This window comes from Mauremys mutica, chromosome 16 (genome assembly GCF_020497125.1).
Source record: "Mauremys mutica isolate MM-2020 ecotype Southern chromosome 16, ASM2049712v1, whole genome shotgun sequence".
NCBI lineage: Eukaryota > Metazoa > Chordata > Testudines > Geoemydidae > Mauremys > Mauremys mutica.
In genome coordinates, this window is record NC_059087.1 from 24257532 (window position 1) to 24276759 (window position 19228).

Sequence of the window (19228 nt, forward strand, 5' to 3'; positions counted from 1 at the left end):
TTGAAATCCACTAGATCCCTTTGGATAAGAGGGTGAAAGAGCATCAGTATCTCGGAGAGTCTGGCTAGTGACCTTGGTCATCAGATGCAGTTCAGTTAAGTTTAGGCATTGCATACTTGGCAGTACTGATCCCCTGCCAGAGATGAGCCACGGCTCTGAACCTGCCTTTCTTTTCCTAGCTTAAAGCTGTCACAGTTGCTACACCAAAGGCGGGTCTGCGCTATGGGCTGGTTTACCTGTGTTCATTAGGGCTGTGATTTTTGTTTTACTGATGTAGTTACAGTGGTATAGAAGCCCTAGTGAACAGTTTCACCAGTATAACTTATTTCACTTTTTGAACGGGAATGAGTTATGCTGGCATGGACGTCATCTAGAATGCTGTGGGCAATCCTGGTCTCCCATGTTTAAGAAAGATTCATTCAAACTGGAACAGATACAGAGAAGGGCCACCAGGATGATCCGAGGAATAGAAAACCTCCTTAAAGAGAGCAGACTCAAAGAGCTGACTCCAAGCTTGGCTTGTTTAACCAAGTGAAGGCTGAGGGGAGATCTGATTGCTCTCTGTAAATACATCAGAGGGATAAATACCAGGGAGGGAGAGGAGTTATTTAAGTTAAGAGCCAGAGCTGACAAGAATAAATGGATATAAACTGACCATCAACAAACTTAGGCTTAAGTTCTGGAACAGCCTTCCAAGGGGAGCAGTAGGGGCAAAAAACCTAGCTGGCTTCCAGACTGAGCTTGGTAAGTTCATGGAGGGGATGGTATGATGGGATTGCCTATGATGGCATGTCACCAATCTGCAACGGCCAGCAGCAAATATCTCCAACGGCCAGTGATGGGACACTGGATGGGGAGGGCTCTGAGTTGCTGCAGATAATTCTTTCCCTGGTGTCTGGTTGGTGGGTCTCGCGCACATGCTCTGAGTCTAATTGATCACTAGATTTGGGGTCGAGAAGAAATTTTCCTCCAGGTCAGATTGGCTGAGACCCCAAGGGGGTTTCACCATCCTCTGCAGCCTGGGGTGCGAGTCACTTGCAGGTTTAAACTGGAGTAATTGGTGGATTCTCTGGAACTTTAAGTCCTTAAATCAAGATTTGAGGACTTCAGTAACTCAGCCAGAGGTTATGGGTCTATCACAGGAGTGGGTGGGGGAGGTTCGGTGGCCTGCGATGTGCAGCACATCAGACTAGATGATCACGATGGTCCCTTCTGGCCTTAAACTCAATGAGCTGCTTCCACGCTGATGGATTGTAGCTCTTAACAATACTGGTATAGTTAAAACAGAAAAGTTTGCTGGTACAGATAATGTCTTGAGAAAACTTGCTAGACCATGTGGTGGTGGGTTTGTGCGAGGGCCAGGGCCAGAGAGAACCCTGCTGTGCAGGGCTGGTGTTATGCACTGATAAGTTTTATGATGTCTGATTTTTATAACTCTGTTGGGTCACCTGGTCCATTCTCCAGGACAGGATTGTTCCCTTTGGGCGGGATTTTCAGAAGCTCTCAGCATAAGCCTAATTTTGCTCCCACTTGTGTCAGTGCAAGTTTTACTCCAGTGCTTTGTCCAGGCAAATGTAAGTGACTCAAAGGATGGAGTTTCCATCCATCCTTTTGGGCAACCACGCAACAATCCAACAGAGTTCACTAGGGGGGCAGTTTCCTGACCATCAGCCTCTAGTGTACTTGGTTGATTTTTGTCTGATGGCTCCTAGTTAAAACCCAGTGGAGAAATGATGTCCCCAGGAGTGAGTGCAAAGCCAATGAATTCTCCCCTCCCCCTCCTCAAGGTTAGGTTAATTATGTCTGTGTCACTGCCTCCGACAATGGCACGCCCCCTAGGCATTCATAGCCGGCGGAAGAGGGAGATCTGGCTGGATCTGGGACGGGAATGCCACCGAATGTAGACCTTTGGAAAATCCTGTGTCTGTGCAGAGAATCTAACCCTCGTTCATACAATCATAGACTCGTAGGACTGGCAGAGACCCCGAGAGGTCATCTAGTCTAGACCCCTGCGGCACGGCAGGACTCAGTATTATCTAGAGCAGCGGTTCTCAAACTGGGGGTCAGGACCCCATTTTAATGGCTGACATTAGAGTTACTGGGGGCTGAGCCTCACCTCCTGGGGCTGAAGCCAAAGCCCAAAGGCTTCAGCCCTTGGTGGTGGGGCTCAAGTTACAGACCCCCCCAACTGGGGCTGAAACCCTTGGGCTTTGGCTCCCTGGCCGGGGCGCTGAGGATCAGACTTTGGCTTTGCCCCTCCCAGGGCAGCAGGGCTCGGGCAGGCTCAGGCTTTGGTGCCTCCTCCTGGGGTTGTGTCGTAGATTTTGTTGTCAGAAGGGGGTCGCGGTGCAATGAAGTTTGAGAATCCCTGATTGCAACCATCCCTGCCGGGTGTTCAGACTTGGCTTGCAGTGCAAATTTCCCCGCACTGCCGTTGAGAAGTCCAGCAGGATTCCAGCGTGCCAGCAACAGTCTGAGCGCAAGGACCCTGGCTTGGCTCTTGCTGCAGAGGCCGAAGGGCTGGGACTGGACTGTGCTAGGCACTGGAGAGAGAGAGAGAAGAGAGACATTCTCTCTCTCTCTCTTAAAGTCTAGTGTGAAGCACAGGAGCTAGAACTGAGCATTGCCAAACTCATCTCATAGAATGGCCACCAGATATACGTTACATGAGAACTGCTAGTAATCCCTGCTGAGCTGAGCCCCATTAATACTGCTGACCCACAGGTGAAGGGCTCTGTGGCACCTAGCAATACCCTAAGGCAGAAATATTAAGAGCAGTCAGTGGAAGACCTGGAACTAGAACTGATGGTCTGTCCTAGCTTAAACTCAGGGCATGTTTGCAAGCTACAGGAGGTTGCGTGGAGCCCTCTGTCCCAGTGTGCACACGCTCCAGTCACATGGCGTCAGGAGCATATCAAGCTTTTGCAAAAGCCACACAGCGGGGGCCGAACGGGGGCGCCCCACAGCAGTTGGCAGCACTGCTCTCCTGACGTGCCTTGGGGTATCCGAACTGCTCGGCCTTGCCTGGGCGGCGGTTCTGCTAGTAATGCATGGAGATGCCTTCACTCCTGGCACCCTGCAGGGCTTCTAAAAATGTGCTGGTGCTCAGCAGCCCCCTGGCATTTCCCTTGCTTCCTGAGCATGCAGAAGCTGTGTTCACGGATGATCTAGCTGCACACGGGAGTATTGCAGAAAGCATGTTGCCCGTCAGCGCCATCTGCTGGATGCTTGCTGGTAGTAAAAGGATAGTAGCCAGGTGAAGGGACAGGGTCGGGGTTAGGGACAGACTGGAACCAAAGGGGGTTAGGAGCACATTCGTTTTGGACCCACGGCACATACAGCTGTCCAGAACGTCAATCCAAATGCATGGGATGACTGGCCACACCTATCATGGCTGGCCACGTGCTCACATCGGCTGCGTCTGCGCAGGAACCGGTTTGCAGCACGAGGGAGAATGAATGTTGCCTATTTCTGAGTCTGCTCCTTCCAGCCCCTAGCGTCTGTTGCACTGTGTCTTACGCAGGAATTAAACAAAAAGCGGACCCAGAAAGAAATGGAGCACGCCATGCTGATCCGGCACGACGAGTCGACGCGCGAGCTGGAGTACAGGCAGCTGCATACGCTGCAGAAGCTGCGGATGGACCTGATCCGTCTGCAGCACCAGACTGAGCTCGAGAACCAGCTGGAGTACAACAAGCGGAGGGAGAGGGAGCTGCACAGGAAACACTTCATGGAGCTCCGGCAGCAGCCAAAAAACCTGAAGGTATTGTGGGGCTTCCTTTTCTTCAGCTGTTTGCACCCATCCGCTCCCCTTTGCTCTCTGCCCTCTGGCATGCCCTGACCAGCCTTTGTCATCCTTCACCAAGCAGCCCCTCCTCTTGACACTTGGTATCCCCCAGCTGCTCCCTGTCCTGAGCTGGCCTCCTGTGTCTGGTATACATTGCAAGCCCTTGGGCCAGGGGAAAGGCAGTTTCTGGGTTTTATTAAGTGCCATGTCGATGTAGGTAGCTATAGAAGTGTTTGATTGTAATACTCACGACTGACAAGGCATTCGAGAGATTTTGCTCCTCCCTCTCAGTCCTTCCTTCAGCCTCGGTATTGAATCCATTGGTGAAAGGTTCTGGTGTTGCTTCCTTGCTTCTGACGTTAGCAAAAAACTAAATAACTGTGGGTGTGCTGGTCCTTGGCTGTATCCTGCTAATGCAGCCACTGAACAGGCAGAAACCCGCCAAGCCGTTCTTGGAGCTTTTCCTTTCATCTTTTGGGAGCAGTGGGTGAAGAGCGTGCGCCTTTGCACTCACGCTTTTCAAATCCTAGAGTCCTCCAGGGGACGTATTGTGGAGGCATTTGTGGGACAGAAAGATGGGGAGGATTTGGGGAGCAAAGGCACTTGGCAAACCATTGAATATGGCAACTGACCCATGGAGCAGTGATTGTAAAAGAGAGAAAACACTCTAGGTCGGGGTGAGTAAACTACAGCCCGCGGGCTGGATCCTGCCCCTCAGGGCTTTGGATCCGGCCCACAGGATTGCTCCCTGCAGAAGCGGCCTGCACCACATTGCTGCGGCCCCCGGGCAGGGGGGCAGAGGGCTCCATGCGTTGCCCTTGCCTCCAGGCACTGCTCCCCCATAGCTGCCATTGGCCAGGAACGGGGAACCGCGGCCAATGGGAGCTTTGGGGGAGGTACCTGGAGGCGCTGCAAGGGTAGCGCACGCGGAGCCCTCCATCCCCCACGGGCCGCAGCGCTTCCTGCAGCGGTGCAGGGCCGGGGACAGGGCAGGCATGCAGGGAGCCTGCCCTGGCCCCAGTTTACACCGCTGCCACCCCGGAGCCACATTAGGTAAACGGTGCCGGGCCAGAGCCCGAACCCTTCCTGCATCCCGCCCCACAACTCCCTGCCCTAAGCCCCCTGCCTGCACCTCGCACCAATCCTGCACCCCAACTTCCTGCCCTGAGCCCCCTCATATACCCCACACCCCTCCTGCACCCCAGCCCTCTGCCCTGAGCCCCCTCGTACACCTCAAACACCTCGAGCGCCCTGAGCCCCCTGCTGCACCTCGCACCCCTCCTGCACCCCAATCCCCTGCCCTGAGCCCCCTGCTGCACCCTGCACCCCTCCTGCACCCCAACTCCCTTCCCTGAGCCCCCTGCTGCACCTCACACCCCTCCTGCACCCCAACTCTCTGCCCTGAGCCCCTGCTGCACCTCGTACCCCTCCTGCACCCCAACTCCCTTCCCTGAGCCCCCTGCTGCACCCCTCATCCCTCCTGCACCCCAATCCCCTGCCCTGAGCTCCCTGCACCCCTGTGTACCCCAACTCCCTTCCCTGAGCCCCCTGCTGCACCTCACACCCCTCCTGCACCCCAACTCCCTGCCCTGAGCCCCTGCTGCACCTCGTACCCCTCCTGCACCCCAACTCCCTGCCCTGAGCCCCCTGCTGCACCCCACATCCCTCCTGCACCCCAACTCCCTGCCCTGAGCCCCCTGCTGCACCCTGCACCCCAACTCCCTGCCCTGAGCCCCTTCCTGCACACTGCACTCCCTCCTGCACCCCAACTCCCTGCCCCGGCCCTGCATACAATTTCCCCACCCAGATGTGGCCCTAGGCCCAAAAAGTTTGCCCACCCCTGCTCGGGGTTGACTGGCCTCAAGTGGATGCTACTGGTTAAAGCCCTTATTCAGCCAAACACTTAAGCACACACTTAATTTCCGTTATCTTCCATGCAACTTAAAGTTGATAATGTGCTTACATGATTGTCTGAATAGAGGCCTAAGTCAGAAGCCTCTTCTCCCTCAGAAAGAGAGCACTGCTTGTATTAGTGGATCAGCTAGTCACCCAAGTCAGACAGCGGGTATAAGGTGATAACTAGCTGGCACTCTCCTGTATATTTGTTTTGGATGTACCATAGCCCTGCCTGCCAGCCCTCTCAGTACCCAAAACCCTCACTTTGTCCTCATGTGCTCCCATGTTTCTGCAGGCCATGGAAATGCAGATCAAGAAGCAGTTCCAGGACACGTGCAAAGTGCAGACGAAGCAGTATAAGGCGCTCAAGAATCACCAGCTGGAAGTTACTCCAAAGAGCGAGCACAAAACGATCCTGAAGAGTCTGAAAGATGAGCAGACAAGGAAGCTCGCCATCCTGGCAGAGCAGTATGAGCAGAGCATCAATGAGATGATGGCTTCACAAGCCGTAAGTGCAAAGTCCAGAGCTTCAGATCCTCTTGGTGAATGGGATACGCCAGGATTCATGCCCACGGTGAATCGTGGGCATGAATATTAGTGTAGTGCAGGGGATAGAGCCAGGTATAATGTGAGCAGCTTCTGTGACAGCTTCTCCTTCCATCTCTGCCAGTGCACCTCACTCCTAAGCTGCATGACCTGTTGGTCCCCACATAGCTTTGCCAATGCACCTCCTGCTTGACATGAAGGGCCCTTGCTTTTCTAGTCATGGGCCCTTCCTGTTCCGTCTTCCAGGCATGCTGAATTGTGGGTAGTTTATAGAGTGAGGATTGTTGTCAATTGAGTAGCAAATAAAGACTCTTAAATGAGTTTTGCTTCTGATCTCTGATTCCCCAGATGTCTCCTGCCTGGTGGTCTTTGCCCTCACCACTCTGCTGCCCAGATACTAGGTTTACAGTTAAAGAGCAGGCACCTTACCCAAATTGCTCAGCAATGTACACAGTGTGTGAAGGTCAAGTTCACCCTTTTCCTGGGATTTGCCTTTAACGAAGAATACAAAAGCCTTCTCCCAAGACATGGATGTGGCTAGGGTTCCTCCCTCCAAGCTGCTCAGCCCACATCCAAGTCATCAGTGCCCAGAGAGACACTCAGTGAGGCAGGTGGCTAAGTACCACACTGGATGTAAATGGTACATGCAGTGTGGTACTTAGCCACCTGCCTCACTGAGTCGGTAGAAGTCACTTACCATCTGTCAGCATGATCAGAACCTGTATGTTGAGTGGGGTGTTTGAGGCAGACACTGCAAACCTCTTGCAGCAAGTAACTGTCCTGAGTTACCGAATGTGAATAATAAAATGCAGTGCTGCTATCTCAACAGTGGGTTTTAAAGTAATGCTTTCCACACCACGGCTCTATCAACGAGCAAGCAGATCGGTTCCATTACACAGCCCAACCCCACAAATCCAGGGGTGTCTCTATAACTGGGACCTCCAGTCCGATGGCTGCTCCCACGGGCCGCTGGAAAGACAGACATTTCTAATGCAGACGCCACTTGCCGCCAGCCATCAGCACCGTTGATGCTGGGATTTGGGTCGTGTTTAGGTGTAAACTCATCAGTGAGTGTAGGCAAGGAGCAGTATGTTCCCCCCAGCCCCAAAGCAGGGAAGTAACTGGTTGAATTGACATTTTGTTTTTGAACGATCTTGCAGCTACGGCTGGATGAGGCTCAAGAAGCAGAATGCCAAGCCCTGAGGCTGCAGCTCCAGCAGGAGATGGAGCTGTTGAACGCATACCAGAGCAAAATCAAGATGCAGACGGAAGCACAGCATGAACGAGAGCTCCAGAAGCTGGAGCAGAGGGTGTCTCTGCGCAGGGCCCATCTTGAACAAAAGGTACGTTTCGGACATGCTGCCAGGCAACATCTGAATCACTCCATTGTGAATCGCTCCTTGGAGCTAGCAATGTCTGAGCTGTCCTTGTTACTAGTTAAATCAGTGCCAGGATCTGAAGGTTTAAATAGAATGGATGTGCTGAAGGAAATTTGGACAAATAATTTCAAAATGGATCAAAAGAAATGCTTTGTCTGCATATGTAGTTCACCTGTGGAACACCCTGCCTATTTGTTGAGGCACATAATCTAGTAAGATTTCTTAGAGAATCACTCATTTACATGGGTAAGGATAGCATCTGCAGTTAGCCCTTGTAATTTTACTGTCTGGGGTTAATCAGCCCTCATGCTTCAGGGCTGAACACCAGCTGCAGTCAGGAAGAAAAACTACCCTGCATGGTCATATTAAACGGCGAGGTGCATTTAAGTGCTTTAAGTATCTGGCACTGGTTAGTGCTGGAACCAGGATCCCAAACTCTCTAACTAGGCCTTGGGCTGCTCTGGTGAGGTGGTCCCCAGGCAACAGTTGGATTGTCTGTTCTAATAGTGGGGGTACGTCTGCCTCCAGAGAAGCCAAAGCCATCCAAGGTGTAGGACCAGGAGGGTCCCTAGCAGTTCTCCTGTCCTTAAGCCCCCTTTCCATCTTGCACATCACAGCTTCCCACTTCTATATGGGAGAACAGATGCTGCTCCTAAATCAGCCAGCAGGGGAGTCACCCTAGAGCAGAGGTTCCCCAACTGGGGTTTGTGAACCCCTGGGGGTTCACAAAATGTTACAGGGGGTTCTCAGGAAACAATTCCCTAATGGCAGACAGCTGCCCCTAGGGACTGCGGGCAGCCCAGGGACAGCAGCCCAGAGCCCCTGGACTTCCAAGAGCTAAGCAGATCAAAGCAAGCAGGGGAAGGAATAGCTCAGTGGTTTGAGCCTTGGCCTGCTAAACCCAGGGTTGTGAGTTCAATCCTTGAGGGGGCCATTTAGGGAACTGGGGTAAAAATCTGCCTGGGGATTGGTCCTGCCTTGAGCAGGGGGTTGGACTAGATGACCTCCTGAGGTCCCTTCCAACCCTGATATCCTATGATTCTATCACACTAAGGAGATTTAAACTTCAAGACTCCTTATAAGAAAGGGAGGTGGATATTTTTTGCTGTTTTTTTAAATTAAATAGGCAGCTAGTATTGTTTTTTAAATTATTATGAAGAACAAGTTTAAGCTTTGTTGTAATGTGCGTTGCTTGCCTGGACTGCTCGAGACCTGAATGCTTGTGTAGGAGGAACTCTTTGAGTTGGCTGCTTAAATCCCTTCCTGCTGTTTCATATCTGATACTCCTTGATGAAACATAAGAGCCTTGTCTTATAACAGGCTTATTCAAAGTGATACAAGCTATGAAAGTGAGATCTTGGAAGAGTGTTGCCATTTTCATAATGTAATAAAAATACTGTAATGATAAATAGTAATTAATAATAGTGTGTAATAAGCATGTCATAAAAACAAAATTTACATTTCCAAGATCACTGCTTCTATAATTTATACTCAGGTAAAGGAGAAAATCCTTGGAAATACTCATTTTTAGGAGGGGGTTCGCGAGACTTGACATTGTAGTGAAAGGAGTTCACTGGTTGTTAAAGTTTGAGAACCACTGCCCTAGAGTGATGGACATCAGGCAGCTAGTAAAACTGTTCCCCGGAGCTTGCTGTGCTTTGAGGTGCTGGCTAAAGAGGTTGCTGACTGTGCTTGTTTCAGATTGAAGAGGAGCTGGCTGCCCTCCAGAAGGAACGCAGCGAGAGGATAAAGTTTCTGTTGGAAAGGCAAGAGCGAGAGATTGAAACGTTTGACATGGAGAGTCTGCGACTGGGCTTTGGGAATTCGGTCACATTAGATTATCCCAAGGAGGACTATAGATGAGATTAAATTTCTTTTGCCATTTTCAAAAAAGCAAACAAAACAAAAAATTACGAAAAACCAACATTCCCCATGTTAACGGGCGTGCTCTCTCTCTTTCTGTCTCTTACTGACATTGTGTCGGACTAGTGCCTGTACGTTCTTACTCCGTCAGGGTCCCTTCCCCTGCGTCAAGTGCCAGTGCTGGAGAGCTCCTGGCGGTCTCTTTTCGTAGTACGTCACAGTATTGGTGTCTCTGTGCAATGATGACAAATGTTTCAGTGAAAGCTTTGGAGACAGTTTTAACGAATCAAACAAAAGTGGATGTCTGTTGCTTTTGAGCAATCACTCATTTTACCACCAATCAATGAAAGTACAAGCAAAAAAAAAAAAAACCCAACCCTATATATGAAAACCCAGGGGGAGAGAGACGAAATCCGCAGCCTTACCTTAACTAGCTGCTGCATAATTTTATTTTTATTTTTATTTTTTTTTTGGTATTTATTCATCAGGAATAAAAAAATAAAAAATTTATTAAAGATTGAGAAATTTGATACATTTTACAGAAAAAAAATCTTAATCGTGATGTACATATCAGTGGTGACATTATTACTTTTTGGGGGGCAGGGGAGGGCAGGGGGCGGGGTGAAGAGATCTCGTGATTTTTAAAAGAACCATGCTGGGCGAGGTTGGGGTTTGACCTCAGCCTTCGGCATATTCTTGATTGTATCATAATCATTTTCTGCTGTCGCAGAGAATGTGAATACACTTAAATGGGCCCACAGGTTCCCAGTAGCACAAATTGGGCTTTGTCAAATCGTGTATTTTGTGTATAGAAGGAATTTAAGGAGAGCTTTTACTTATTTTCATATTGTATTTTAACTGTTTCTCTGATCAGAATTTTTTTACTCCTTTCCTCTCCCCATCCCCCGCCCCGCCCCCCGACTTTCCAGTTCCGTATTTGGAGTTCAGCACTGTCTCTCGGTCAGATCATCCTGATCTCTTTATTTTCCTTTGTTGTCCCTCCCCCCAAACCCACCTCCGTCCCCAGAATCTCGGTCATAAATACTGCATTCTTCACACTTTCAAACTGTGTATTTTCTTACAATAAAAAGCGGTAAAAAAAAAGGCTTTACCTTCTTTTGCATGCACTTTAAAAAGACAAAAACAACAAAAAAAACATTTTTCAGGTTCCAAGGAAGAGCATGAATAACTGTCAGAGCTTTTAATTATATTTGTAAATAAAAGTGTTCATCACAATGTCTTGCTGTCTCATTGTCGTGGAACAAGCAGCTCTCGCACACGGGGCGTGGTTATCCACTCCCGGCCTCACCCCTCCTTTTACTTCCAAGCTGAGAGCAGAACCAGGCCTGCGGGATTTAATGTCGGCCTAACGCCGCCCTTCCAAGCCACTGGATGCATTTGAAGCCTCAGAGTAACGTCTCTCTAAGGACCCTGCTTGTGATGCGGATGGAACGGGTGGTAAATGCTCAGCCGAGACTCTCCTGCATACAGGGAGATGGGCAGTTCTCTCTGCATGGCATTGATCATATGAACCCATATGCTTCCAGCAACCATTTCTTTACATGGCTGCCCCTCCCCCACAAGAATTGGTGACTCTGATTTCTCCATCATTCTTCAACCTGCTGCTGCCTTAGGGTGGAGTTGAGGGACTGAGATAGTGGTTCTCTGTGGTTTTTTTGGAATCTACAATGCAGTAGATGAATGGCCCAGCCTCCCTTCCTAGGCGGCATCCTCCTGCCCTAGCGCCTCTTGGCCATGCCATGGCAGTTACCAGCATCTATTGTATTGCTATTCTTTTCCCCCTTTTTCCTCTTTAGTTCCAGCTTGGGGGAAACAGAGCTAATATTAATGTGTGGTGCAGCCACTCACTGCTCTTCAATCCTGTCCTGCTCATGTATCTCCACTCTGCTACCCTATCTTCACTCACTTTCCCTGGGCGTTCAGGTTTTGGCCTGAAATGGAACAGATGCTTATTGATATTGCAACCAACAGTGCAATGTAATATACATATAAACTATTGCTACTCACTCCCACAGCCCTTTCCATCTGCACGGGTACCCCTTGCATTCATGAATGAGGGAGAAAAAATAGCAATGCATGCTACAGAAAATTCTAGCAGAGACGAAGTTTGCAGCCCTGGAATAAATCATCCACCTGTGTTAGACTCAAAGGTGGAGATCTTCATTTGCTGTAAATGAGCATCCCTGGTAGAGCCATGCTCATTAATATCAGCTGAGGATCTGGCCCCAAATGCTTACACAGGCATTTTGTTTTCCAGTAGTAAGTCACTTTTAAGTGCTTTACATTTCTGTCTCCCGTGGATGGTTGGAGATGCCATTAAAGACTGGTGGAACAGCTCTGCTCACAAGTAAAATTGTAACACAGTGCTGATGGGTCCCATACTTTTCCACACGGTCCTTTGATTGTGGCTTTTACAGCCCCACTTCCATGAAGCTCATGGGGGTAGTGCCAAAGCGTATACACAGCTGCTTTGTCTGGAAACTTACCATTTAATTTTGGATTCACACGTGTCTTTCTTCCCAGCCTGGACCGGAAGTGTGTTTACCTGGAATGTGCCCCTGCTCAGAAGCTTCACAGCTGTTGTAACAGCATCAAAGCACTTGAGAAATGAATGTGTTTTCTTGCAAGCTGGCAATGGCCTCTGGTATAATCGGGCTGGGGGTGAACTGAAGCCTCTGCAAATGGTTGGGGATTTGTATTGTTTCAGGGAAAGACATCAAATGGGCATTAGAATCTATTGCTTGAGCAGGACGGGTGGTGCTGGAGCTGGATGGATCCTCGCACTGTGCTTTAGTAGCACCTGCTTGTGCATGTGGTGGCTGAAAAACCAAGGCCGTGGCTTGTTCTAGACCCAAGCTGGGAAGGAACAACCCCAGCAGCACCGACTTGAGTTGCTTTTGTTGCTGTCTGCCAGGTTAGCCCAGACAGCATGTGTAAGTCCTCCCTTCCAGCAGATGGCACGTGTGATAACGTGCCATGATACTCTACAGTCAAGCTGGCTGGCTTTTGTCTGTCCTGATTCAAAGAAATGAAGGTGGTGCTGCCATCCAGAGAACAAGGGTGTTTATTTGACCTTTGCCTAAAATAAGATGGTTCTTAGCAAAAAATGTAATTCTCAGTGTATAACCCTCCTCCCCCCTCTTTTTGAGCTGTGAAATTACAGCAAAATGGTAGATTCTTGTGCCTGAAAAGGACATTTCTGAAAAGTTGGTGGTGGTGTGTTCCTCCTCTCCGCTGTACGAAGTTTTTTTTGGCTAGTGGCCATTGCTGTAGCAGGCAATATTCAAGGGAGAAAAACACCTTGAGAGAAATATTTCATTTTCTAGCCACCTAGTGTTTGTTAAATGTTTTTCAGAGGGTGGCAAAACCTTTGTTGCTCCCCGAACAAACTTAGCGCCAGCCGTTGCCATGTGCATTACTGCTAGTGCTAAGATGCATAGGGTCACCCTTCAAAGCTTAGGTGTACAAGTTGCTCCTACAGCCATAATGCTGTTAAGCACGTGAATAGTGCAACACCAGCTCTTGCTTGGATATATACATATTGCTTCAAAATGCCTGGGCAGAAACAGGCTGAATTCCCCTTCATGCTGTGCTTGCTCAGCAAGGTCTTAGAGCCAGTCTCCAAAGTTTCTAGGTAAGGGGAATTGTGCTACAGATTGTTGATCTGCAGCCCTGCCCGCCTTTGCACTCAGCATTTGTCAGACTGTGGTATTTCAGTGCCTGGGGCAGGCCTGTTTCTCCAACACCCCCCACGGCCTAAAGGAGCGATGGCATTAAGGTTCCTGTCCTGCAAGGAAGTTTAACCTGCATTACTCTTAAAACGCTAAGGGACAGGAACAGCTTCACAAGATGTAACTTCTGATAGAGGCAAAGTCTTTGCAAACACTTGTGGCTAATAAAGGTAATTAGGTAATAATTGGAGATATACCATCTCCTAGAACTGGAAGGGACCTTGAAAGGTCATTGAGTCCAGCCCCCTGCCTTCACTAACAGGACCAATTTTTGCCCCAGATCCCTAAATGGCCCCGTCAAGGATTGAACTCACAACCCTGGGTTTAGCAGGCCAATGCTCAAACCACTGAGCTATCCCTCAAGCAGCTGTGTCAGCAACAAGGGGTTGCCCCTGCCCCCAACAAAACATTTCCTGGGTCGTGTTCTGTCACAGCACTACAAACCCTTCGGTAACACCAGCCAGGCTCACAAAGACCCCCCCCCCTTCACAGCTGGCTTGAACTTAACGAGCCCTTTACAGCTCTGTGGAGGGGTTGAAACACTAGTTTAACTGAAAGGCAGCAATTTTAAACAAGAGGCTGCACCTTCACCCCCCCCACCCCCCCCGTAAGGAAGAGACCATACTTCACAGGTGCAGAGAGGAAGTGCCACTTGGGTTTAAGCATGTTTTCTGTTACCCCCAAACACACAGCTCCCCTTGAGCTTCAGGTGCTCCCTGGACCCTGCCCACCAGCCCATTCCCATGTACATGGGAGGGAGACCGAGGATACTCTTCTCCAGCGCCTCTCCTAGAGCACGGATTCAGCTCCCTCCCACCCCCAGAGCAGTTTAACAAAGGTGACCTGAAGCCACCTAGAGTGAGTCCAAAGGGAGGTGGTTAGCCAGTGGGGCTGAGGTTTTTTCCAGAAAACAAACCAAGTTCAAGGCCGCCTGTGATTCTGTCCTTTTAATTGAACTAAAAGCAAACAGCAGATAGTGCACAACACTGACTTGCACAAACAAGGGTTTTCAAGAGAAGCTAAATTAATTTTCTGGTTCAACAGAAGCTTCCTGGGGCACGTTTTGTCCCCCCATTCCAGTATATAGTTAAATCAAATTAAAGGGCACAGCAGTGGCCTAACACACTGGTGTGGAACAGAGCAGCTCCAACCTACTGCCACCTCCAGGGAACATCTGAAAGCCTGTCCTTGGGTAGTTACTGCAGTATTCCCCCTCTTACGGTAGCATCAGTGTTTAGTGACTAGTGAATTCTGTCTTTCCCCACTACTCCGCACGTCTGCATAAAGGCAGGCTCGGCGTTTTAAGAATTTATTTGCTACCATAAGTCAAATCTTTCTGCTTCCAGATTAATTGTGAAGTTTGACGTAAGACTGCAAGGGCAGGTGGGAACACACGCAAGAACCTCAGCTCTCTCTCACCACGAGGGAAGAGAAACAGAAGCCATATTCTCCCACCCCCAGGGCTTCCAAGACACAGGCTTTTCAAGATGGCCCAGGAGGTGTAAGCACTCTAAGCATTTCACCTTAGCAGATTTCGGTAGTGGACTAGTGCTCTTTAGGCAGCAATGGTTTCTGCAGAAATGGGGGCATAATAAATGGTACATTTTCTCTTGACCCTTGTCTGGGTAGGGCCCACTTACTACTAGCAACTGAAATCTGCCTTGGTGCTTGGGCAGGACCCCCCACCCATGCAAAAGCTACATTAATACTGAAGCAGGTTTGGGTCATGGCAGTATATTAGGTAAGGGGCTCTGGTTCCACCCAGTAATTGTTTGCAGAGGCAGCATAGAGCTGGGTGAGAGGAAAGGTGCAGCAGGGACAGTGGTAGAAATTGCTCTACTCCAACACTTACTTTGTCTCCCAGAAGACTGATACATCTCACTCAAAGCTGGTTTTGTTCTAGGTGATGGGATTTGGGGATGCAGGAACAAGGATAAGAGGCTTAAGGGCTGCCCCTCCCCCCTACTTCCCAGACAGCTGCTCGTAGAGTTTTGGCACATAGCTATCCCACTCCGCCTGATAGCACGCGCCAGCCACTGGGTTTCCCAGCTTGTACTTCTTGCGGAAAGAGGCCACTTGGAACTTCCCACGTTTGTCACCAGATCGGTTCGTGAGGATGGGTTCGTTGCAGTTCAGTGGCTGCGGCTGTTCATAGACCAGCCACACGTACCGGTGCAGTCCTGCAGATTGGGTGCGAGAGAGAAGGAAAAAAAAGAAAATATTTGTTTTCAAGGAAAGCACTATGGTACATAAGCTTGTGATCATACACACCCCATATGTAAGGGTCTGATCCACACATTAGTCTTGTTATTGTGTATAAACCAACCATTCTGGTATCCTACACCGCGGAGGCTGTCATGAGTCAAATATACAAGGAATGTGCCGACAGCACCAGGTGTAGACATTAGATAAGCGTGCCAGGTGTTGTACACAAACAAGAGCTCTAGGGCAGACATCTTACAGGACAGATGGAACTTTTGTTGGTTCCATGGTTTGGCTTTTTAGCCATCTTGTTGCATAAGGGTTAAGGATGAGTTTGAGGCCTTTTGGAACAAGTGTTTTAATGGAAGGACCAGAGAGAAATAATGGACTCACTGGCACTATCCTATTAATCACTTCCAGTAGTATTGTCCACTTTACTAGACTGGGGCTGAAGGCAGAAGCATGTGTTTTGCACAGCTTTTAGGTCTGGAACAGCAGAATAATTGGTATTTTTCTGGCACACTCCAAGCAAGTCTAGTAAGAAAGCATGTTCAGCACCCAGAAGAGCAAGAAAACAATTCCCACAGAGGGTACTGACTCAGGGGAATCGCCAAGCATGGCCATGTGTGACCCTGCAAGAATGAGGGGTCATCAGCTGTCAGTTTATAAAGATAAGGAGCATGGACAGTTCCAGCTCACACCTTTGTGCAGGTAAATATCTGCCAGGACCCTTTACAACTGAAATTGTCACTATATTTCCCCCCAGGTTTGAGGAGGGCACAGGAAAGAAGTGGCTAATACAGATCTGTAGGGGCTGGAGCTGAAATGCTGGCATATACTGAACACACATGCTGCAGATCGTTCTTCAGCTGTAGCGGAGCAGTTTTTAATGCAGACTGCACCAACTCCCAAATACAGAACTGTTTGTCTCCTGGGCCTAACACCTGTTCTAAGTGATGTAAGAGCATAACAGATTCCCAGACAAACAACACTAACTTCAACTTGTCTACTACGTTTACTACTACTTGTCCAGCAGCTGGTATCATCTCCCAGGTAAACAAATACTGAAACAGCTTCTTTACTTACAGGAAAGAAGATTTAATACATGAACAAAATGCACCAGCTATGCCTGAATAGCTTTCAGGGTCACCTTTGAACTCAGTTCTCATCTGGGAACCACCCAGATATCAATTCAGTGAAATTCCCTCCAGCTCCTGATGCAGGCAATACCCCAGGGTGGAAATATACTAGCAGCAGATGGACAGTGCTTGGCCCTGCTATCCACATTGCTGCTTAGGCAGCAGTTTGCTCTGCACTCCCGGTGCAGGAGGTATACATGTGACTCCTGGTTTCTATCAGGTAGCTTTGCCCACCAAGATGGTGACTTCCTTCTCTCTATACATTGCACACTCCTGCTTGGGTTCCTCTACATTATGATCTACTCATTCACAGCATGGATTCGTCAGTCGAGTCTGAGTACCGTAGTATTCACTGTAGCAAGGAGTCCTGCATTAGGCCAGGCAGGAACTTAGTGATATGTGGGGGCTACCACTTACTAACCTGTCCCTTTGGGTGGCCCAGAACCAACGTAATCAGAAAGGACACACCCACTGCTGATGTCACTTCCTTTCATGTTGACAACCAAGAAGTGATGCCATTCCCTAAGAGGAAGAACATGCCCAAGTTAGAACCAATAACAGTCTTTACAGATTACTGGACCTGCCAAGTGAATTAAATGGTGAGCCAGGAAGATGGCTATTAGAAGCAGAGAATTTCCCCACTCACTCCTTGTCCTGGTGGAATGTCACAGGCTCTTGCTGTCCCTGCAAAGTTTGTGTCATGTACACACACAAGGATATAGTTTCACATGAATCTCATTGACCAGAACTGTTCAGATGAAGCCAAGAAGCCAGCAGGGCAGAGGTAGGTGCTTCTCGCTCACCACAAAGCATGCAGCAGCACTGCTCTGAGCACTCATTGTCAGGAGCACGCTTCCCATCCCTGGATATCTGGGTGGGGAAGGATGGTTACTGGCTAACAGTCAGGAGCAGGAGCTCTGGGTTCTGTTGCAGGCTTTGCTATAAGCTCACTGCAAGGCCCCTAGCAAGTCACGTCACCCCTCTCGACAATTTCTGCTGCACCAACCATCAGCTGAACGAGGCAGCATGAAAGTTCAACTAATATTCAGCGGTTAAGCTATTGTCATTGATGGCAGACAAGAGAGGGACACTTCCAAAATTCTCCCGCACTGTTACCTGAACTTTGGATCCTTCCTGCTTGGAGCATCTGGGTCAGTAAGAACCAAGGTGTAGAGTTTCTGTGGATCGCAGCCATCCCACTCAATGCTGGTTGGGCGGTTCTGAACCTATGATGATTAAGTTGTATGCCATTCATTAAACAAGAAGGGACAAAGAGTCATGCGTGTAGCAAATCCATCACCCCCTCTCCAGGTGCTGTGAGCCGCCAGTTACATTGGGCATGCAATTGACGCATCACACACATGTTATTACCCAGACCCGTTTTCATTACACCAGAAGGGAGACTGCTAGTAGATTACACTTCAAAATGAAGGATTTTAATAAACTTAAATGAGCTGAATGGTTTTTTCCTCCACTTAGAATGTGTTTGAATAAGAACAACCCACACAAACTGCAGCGTTTGGCACCTAAAAACTGCACCTCCATAGTAGTAACAAGAACTTTACTGCAAAACACAGAAACGCTAAGAATGATGCATGTCTGTTTCCCTCATCCGGGCGCAGTGAAGCATAACTAGCAGACGCATGCCACAAAGGATCAAGGTTGGAGTCCCTGACTCAGTTATGGAATGCATCTAGTCCTTACCATGTACTTGGACAGCAGAAACTCCCTGGCATGGTGGAATTTTCCACCCGCCTGAGAAATGGATACCCAATGTGCACTGCTGTTGGTATATACCCAAGGAGGATTCCAACCCACCACCACAGCACTGTCCTCTTAAGTGCTCTATTTCCTGGAGCACAACGGGCCTCAGTTTTGCTCTCATGCTGGTGCACCATGAGTAACGCTACTGAAACCAATGGAGTTAGGAAGCACAGAGGCAAGTCCACTCTCAGTTAAAGCCAGAGGCGCCCAGGTGGGTTCCTAAGGCCAAGCAGATCATTTCTGTTCGGCTCTCAGCTAGCAGGACTCCCTGGGAGCTCGCATTCAGTCCTGGGTCTGTATCCACAGCCAAAGCCACCCCACCCTTAGCCGGGGCAGCAAACAGGGTCAAGTCCCTGCTATGCCACAGGGCTGGGTCTTTGCAGCCATCGCAGCAACGTCACCAGCGCCCCTGATCCCCGCACACCCACCCCTGCAAGGAGCCTCTTCCGCGAGCACCCGCCTTTCCGCCCTGCCCCCAGCTCCAGCCGGGCTGTCCCGTCCCGGGGGTGCGGGGGCAGCACGGACCCAGGCTCCTCCCGCCCGGCCCGGCCCGGCCCCGCTCTCTGCTCAGCCCGGGGCGGGGGCTGCCTTGCACCGCTGCCCGGAGCCGAGCCGACGCCTCTGCAGGGCCGGGCTCCCGGGGGGCGGCCGGGCTCGGGGCGGGGCCCTACCTGCGTGGGCGTGAGCACCTGGCCCAGCTCGCCCAGCTCCACCGCCCCGTACCGCACGCGCAGGGGCAGCGCCGGCCGCTGCTCCACCTCGCCCAGGCTCAGCGGCCCGTCCCACAGCGCCAGCGCCATCCTGCGCACCCCGGGCGGCGGCAGCTGCTGCTGCAGCGGCGCGAGAGCGGGGCCCGGAGTGACGGCGGGGCCCGGCTCCGCCCTCCGCTCCCATTGGCCT

The 19228-nt window shown here is 50.0% G+C and overlaps 2 protein-coding genes across 2 annotated transcripts in view; one reads left to right on the top strand and one right to left on the bottom strand.

The window, feature by feature from the left end:
* Positions 1-10775, top strand: part of TAOK3 (TAO kinase 3) — a 146101-nt gene extending 135326 nt beyond the window's left edge. Inside the window, exons 18-21 of the mRNA XM_044989727.1 lie at positions 3524-3763; positions 5979-6191; positions 7390-7572; positions 9310-10775. Of these exons, the coding sequence (XP_044845662.1) occupies positions 3524-3763; positions 5979-6191; positions 7390-7572; positions 9310-9471 (798 nt within the window). The 3' untranslated portion in view covers positions 9472-10775. The remainder of the gene's footprint in view (positions 1-3523; positions 3764-5978; positions 6192-7389; positions 7573-9309) is intronic.
* A 3380-nt stretch (positions 10776-14155) lies between these two features.
* PEBP1 (phosphatidylethanolamine binding protein 1) lies at positions 14156-19177 on the bottom strand. Its single transcript, XM_044989728.1, has 4 exons — positions 19000-19177; positions 17681-17790; positions 16986-17086; positions 14156-15403 (listed from the first exon to the last, which is right to left on the bottom strand). Exons 1-4 carry the CDS (start codon positions 19126-19128, stop codon positions 15186-15188), a joined length of 558 nt encoding a protein of 185 aa, XP_044845663.1. The 5' UTR covers positions 19129-19177; the 3' UTR covers positions 14156-15185.
* Positions 19178-19228: the final 51 nt, after the last annotated feature.